Source organism: Echinops telfairi, unplaced genomic scaffold (genome assembly GCF_000313985.2).
Source record: "Echinops telfairi isolate 266 unplaced genomic scaffold, ASM31398v2 ScPeMD7_7457;HRSCAF=8495, whole genome shotgun sequence".
Classification (NCBI taxonomy): Eukaryota; Metazoa; Chordata; class Mammalia; order Afrosoricida; family Tenrecidae; genus Echinops; species Echinops telfairi.
This window is the reverse complement of record NW_022111357.1, coordinates 11416032-11421779: the sequence shown is the minus strand read 5'-3', so window position 1 is coordinate 11421779 and position 5748 is coordinate 11416032. Positions and strand designations below refer to the sequence as shown.

Sequence of the window (5748 nt, the reverse complement as noted above, 5' to 3'; positions counted from 1 at the left end):
AGGTCTGCGGTCTTGGGGCCCAGAGCACAGAGAACCTTGGCTTCTGCCTGGGGTTCGAGGCCCTGCCCAGCCTGCCACCTTGCCTCCCGGCCTGGCAGCACCCCCACCACGGCTGTCTCTCTAGCATTCCATCCCAACTGTGTCTCCTCCCCTGCCCCTGATTCTCCCCCAGGAAGCCTGCTCACCTGCTTGGCTGGTACTGCTCCCTCGGCCAGGAATGCCCTAATCACTTACCTGACCATAGCTCTGCCCTGTTGAACTCCCTTCCTCCAGGCAAGGTCTGAGTCCCCAGCCTGGCCCTGGCCACCTTCCCACCTCACTTCTTGCCACAGGCCAGCCTGCCCGGCAGTGACTGCCTGCAGGGCCCACCTTCTCCCTGCAGCTTGTAAAGATACTTCCTCTCCTCACAGGATGGTTGGGGGGCTGAAATGAGATGCTGCTTAGCAAGAGGTCTGACAGTGAGCGTGAGCTCGGTCAATGCTCAGCTCCTGCCCCCCTCACCTCCCCCTAGGAGGGGTGTGCCAGGCGTGGACCCACTGGCTGCATCTCTAAATCACTGAAGACCAACCAGAGGAGGTGCAGAGAAACCAGGGAGGGCCATGCAGAGCCCTTGCAGTGACCTGTGGTAAGGGGGTGGGCCCCCAGCTGTCTGACCAGGGGAGCTGATAGGGCCAGAGAGGTGCTTTATCCCATCTGTGTGACCCTGGGCAAGCCTCCTCCTCTTCCCAGCTCCCAGACTGGGGTAAGCCTTCTGGAAGCCTGGACGTGGTATTGAACGGCAGAGGAGGAGAGGATGGCGCCCCCAGAACTGTCTGAGGAGGAGCCAGTGCAGTGAGTAGGGTGGCCCGTCTCACCCCCATTCACAGATGAGGGAAACTGAGGCTGAGTGCCAATGCCCGGCACTCTGCTTCTCTCTGTGCGGCCTGGAGCAGGGTGCCCCTGTCTTCATACCGGCTTCCTCACTGTGAGATGGATGGAAACATTCCTCTCTGCTCCCTAGTCCTCCCAGGACTCTGGCACCAGTGACCCTGGGCAGGGAGGAGTTTGTCGAGTGGCAGCAGGGCTCTGAGCATGACGCCTTCCTTTATCCATCTTGTCCTAGCTTCTGGGCCTGGGTCCCCAGGACACTGAGACCGAGCAGGCAAGAGTCTCTGAAGCTCAGCCTCACTGGGACTGCCCCCAGTACCCCCTGCTCTCAGTCTGGGTCTCCTCTGCCCTACATTTACAGACCATTCAGTTTTTCGCTGTGGGACAGAGCAGTCTGGGCAAGTTCTGACGCTGCTGGGCAAGTGGCAGCCATCGGAAGGGGTCACCCTGAGGCAGGGCACGCTCACAAGCCCACCATTGGCAGCTTGTGTTCTTGTATCTGGGCCGAGAAGGGACTGACGAAGGAGTAGCCAGGTGCAGGCTAGCGTGGGGCTCTCAGTTCTCCGCATCCTTGCTGTGTGACCCTGAGCAAGTCACTTCCTCTCTCGCAATTCAGTTTATCCCATCGTAAAACACGGCACAGGAGAGTGCCTGCCTCCCAGTTTCTGTGTCCTGCACAAGGGCAGGCACTGGAGAAGCCCTGAAGTCTCCTGATTCTTATTCTCCGGAGGCTTTTCTGAGAAAGAGGTCCCAGGGGCCCGGGCAGTCTGGGAGAGCTCCAGGCGGGAGGAGTTCTTGTGTTGAGTGGTCAGGGCCGGACAGAGGGCCTCGAGGACATCCTTGGTGCTTGTGTCTGGTGGGACGGGACTTCAGCCGGGGCTGGACAGCTGACCCAGAGGTGGATGTTCATTCTGTGCCTGACCACCACCAACCTCAGTCAGCCTTCCCTGCCCCCCGGACTGGGAGTGTGGGGCAAGGTCTTTTGCATACAGATTATTGATTGATTTGCCTGTGAGAGTTTGCTCTACCCAGAACAGGGGTTAGGGTTTGCAAAACAAATTCCCCGGAGGAACCAGCTTGACCAAACCCGATTTCTAGGCTGAACTCTGACTCCTCACCCTGTGGTCTATAGAGGGGTCTTCTTCGCTCCTTCCTCCCAGCCTCTCAGCTGCTTCACCGGTAAGGTGGGAGGCTAAGGAGACGTGTCTCCCGTGCCTACTTTCAAGTAAGGCTCACAGGACAGAGTCCATGGACAAGGCTGCTTTTCTGAAAGTCTCTCCCGAAACTCTGCCTGGAATTCCAGCGGGAGCCGGGGAAAAGAGGTCGGAGGCACTTACATTGGTCTTCCTTGTCACACCAGCAGCTTCTTCTGTGAGAGAGGAAGAGGGTTTAGAGGGAGCAAGACTTAATGTCTGGGTCCCTGTAAGTCGCTTTTGGACCTAGCCCAGCATCGCAGGCCAACCCTTGGGAAGGCTGAGCTAGCTCTGAGGGGCCATGGCTGAGACCGCCCTGGTTGGGAAGCCCCTCTACCTGCACAGACCTGCCATGCAAGTTGTCCAAAGTCAAGGCCACAGGACATTGTCACACCCTTTGCCACACACCTTTATTCAGGAGTCCCAAACTGCCCTTGCTTCCGGCACCCTCAGAAACCCCCGCTCCATCACCTTAAGCACTGTGTTCTAATGTACCTCCCTGCGGGGAATATGTGCTACCTGGCCAGGCGTATTTCTTGAGGCTCACTTTACAGTTTCTTGGGTCCAAGGACAATGACCAGTTTATAGGCTCTCTAAAGCCTCCTGCCAAACTGCCCTTCAGAGAGGCTGTTTCTGGTGACCCGGAGCTGCCTCGGCTGACCACGAGGTGTCTGCACAGAGGAGCAGTGGCCAGGAGGGGAGTGACCAGCAGGGGTGGGCAGTTGCTCTGCCCTGTGGCCATTTACAAAGTTGCCTGCAGGACTCCCCTGTGGTCTCGGGTGGGAAGCTTTGTTGTGTGGAATTCCTGGGTCCATGGGGTGGCCTTGTAACCTAGGGTCTTCCTGGGGATGAGGGTGGGGGTAGGGGGGTGCGCCAGGTCCAGAGGTGACCTGTGACCCAGACCGGCAGCGGGAGACACAGGACTGCACCTGGTTGAACCTGGAGATGTGTTCCCTGGGTGGGGTGGGAGGCCTGCTGCTGCGGGGCATGAGTCCCAGGCACTGACCCCACTGGCTTGGGTGTCACAGATGGGAACCTTCCCAGCTCTGTGGGGAGGGCTCTCCTCCCTGTGACAGCCTCTCTCTCCCTGCAGGATGGCCGAGCCACGATTTAACAACCCCTACTTCTGGCCCCCTCCTCCCACCATGCCCAGCCAGGTAAGACCCCGCAGGCAAGCGGTGCCCCGACAGCCTGCGCAGCCCTCCCCTTATCGGAGCAGCTTCCCGTTGCCCCTGATTTGGGCTTGCGGGTGGCCGGGTGAACGCGCAGGGAGGGGCCAGTCCCGGCCCAAGCCCCCTCAGCCACCACCACCACCCCTTCTCGTGCCTGCAGCTGGACAACCTGGTCCTGATTAACAAGATCAAGGAGCAGCTGATGGCGGAGAAGATCCGGCCACCGCACATGCCGCCCACGTCCGCGTCCTCCCAGCAGCCACTGCTGGTGCCGCCGGCGCCCGCCGAGAGCAGCCAGGCTGTCATGTCGCTGCCCAAGTTGCAGCAGGTGCCCGGGCTGCACCCTCAGGCCGTGCCGCAGCCCGATGTGGCCCTGCACGCGCGACCGGCCACCAGCACCGTCTCAGGTACAGCGGGAGGCCGGGGGCGGCACTGGCGCAGATTCGGGCACCCGGTGGGTGGGTGGGTTCCCCGGGTGGACGTGGAGTGAGGTGGGCCTGTGTGGGAGGACTTGGGGGCGGATGGGACCGGCTAGGACCGGCCAAGAGGAGGGGAAGCTCAGCGGGGCCCTAGCCTCAGACCTCTTCTGCTTCCCACTGGGAGACCCTGCCCCGTGGCCGATCCACCGGTGGGCGGGCGCTGCCCGCCGAGGACTAAGGCTGTCAGGTCAGAGAACGTCGGGAATCCAGAACCTGCCCCGACATGGGAAGCCGGGGTTTTGCAGGAAGAGGGGAAGAGTGCGCAGAAGGGAGTGCGTGTGGGCATCGAGAGCAGGACCACGATCTCCTGCAGAAGATGCTCCTGGCCACGAGGTGCGATCGATCGCCGAGCCCCAGGACTGCCCCCGAGTCCCACCAATAACAGCACGGCGGCGGAGGGAGGGAGGGAACGGCCTGGGACACCGCGGTTCCGCAGCCGGGCCGAGGCAGCGAGGGGCGGCCCTGTTTCAGAACCTCCCTTTGCTTTGCGCCGGGCCGTGCCGCGGCGGTTCTCAACCTGGGGGTGGAACGACCCTTTCACAGGGGTTGCCTGATACATCCTTCATATCAGATAGTAACATGCCGATTCCTAACTTTAACAAAATGACAGTGATGAAGCAGCAACGGAAATAATGTTAGGGTTGGGGGGTCACCACCACATGAGGAACTGTATGAGAGGGTCGCAGCCTGAGGAAGGCGGAGAACCGCTGCTGGAGAGAGGGCAGCTCCAGCTTATGAAGGAGCAGCCGGAGGCCTGGTGGCACAGTGGTTAAGTGCTTGGCTGCTAACCGACAGGTCAGTGGTTCGGACCCCCTGTGTGCTCCCTGAGAGAGAGAAAGATGTGGCAGTCTGCTTCTTTATAGATGACAGCCGCGGGGGAACCCCAGGGGCACTTCTGCATCCTGCAGGTCACTATGAGTCCGAATCCACCCCACAGTGGTGAACTGCAGAGCAAACATGGTGGCAGGAGACGATGGGGGCCTCGATGGGGCTGCGGCTGAGGAAAGGGAAAAATGGGCCCACCGGAGGGATACTGAGGTAGAAGATTAGACTGGGCTTGAGGAGTGGGAGGAGGTGAGGGAGGCAACCAGCTTTCTGGTGGGCAGTGGACTGAGCCACTGAGATGGGATCACGGGAGGAGGAAGGGGGTAAGGGACGCAGGGTTTGGGACCGGTGGACATCCTGCAAAGCGGGCAGTGTGCAGGGGCTGGAGTTGTCTGGCACCCACCTCTGGGCCTGATGGTTAGGCCTTCTCCAGAGGCCATGGTGCCTGGTCCTTGGTTCCTTCCTCGACAGCCTCTCACCTGCCTCCTCACTGAGTTGCCCAAGAATTTATGGGGCCTGGTGAGCCTCCCTCGGGTCCCAGCTGCACGCTGCACATTCCCGTTATAGCTTTATTGAATTTAGTTTTTCATTATCACAGTAATATTAAAAAAGTAATATAAGCATATTAAGGAAATTTGGGATCGGGGGGAGAAGCTGAGAAAGAAAGGAAAACAAAAATAAGAACCACTCATAGTCCCCAGCTCCTAACCCAGTAGTTTATGGTCCATCTTGGTCCATTTAGCCCCATCTTCACCCCCACCCCCTACCTAATATGTAGCTGCATTTTGTGGTAGGGCTTCTCTGCGGGGCTTTAACTGTAGGATTTTCTACTCACCATTTCCTCCCCAAGGAGTGTGTTACGTTTTTATATTATTATTAAGGTTAATACATAGCTATCACAGGAAACTTAGAAATTGCTGACCAACGGACAGGCAACAAAATTAGCCCTGGTCCTACTGTTGTTAGCATTTCTGATGTTTTCTGAAGATGCCAATGTGTTTTGTTCTCTGGTCACTGATACTGAAAAATAAACTGGATGAACTCACCAGGCAAAATATTCAAATACTATAGAAGCATATGCAAATCCTCCTTTACCAAAACCATTCGCTTAGTGTGTCTCTTCTCAGGTCTCTGCATTTATTCACACACACACACACACACACACACACACACAGTTCATACGAGAGGGCTTCCAAAAATTCGTGGGAAAAT

General features: G+C 58.3%; 1 protein-coding gene across 1 annotated transcript in view; it reads left to right on the top strand.

Moving 5' to 3' along the window:
• The window catches only part of ZNF362 (zinc finger protein 362), a 31317-nt gene that overhangs the window by 2394 nt on the left and 23175 nt on the right, over positions 1-5748 (top strand). The window contains exons 2-3 of the mRNA XM_004704991.2: positions 3154-3217; positions 3393-3639. Of these exons, the coding sequence (XP_004705048.1) occupies positions 3154-3217; positions 3393-3639 (311 nt within the window). The remainder of the gene's footprint in view (positions 1-3153; positions 3218-3392; positions 3640-5748) is intronic.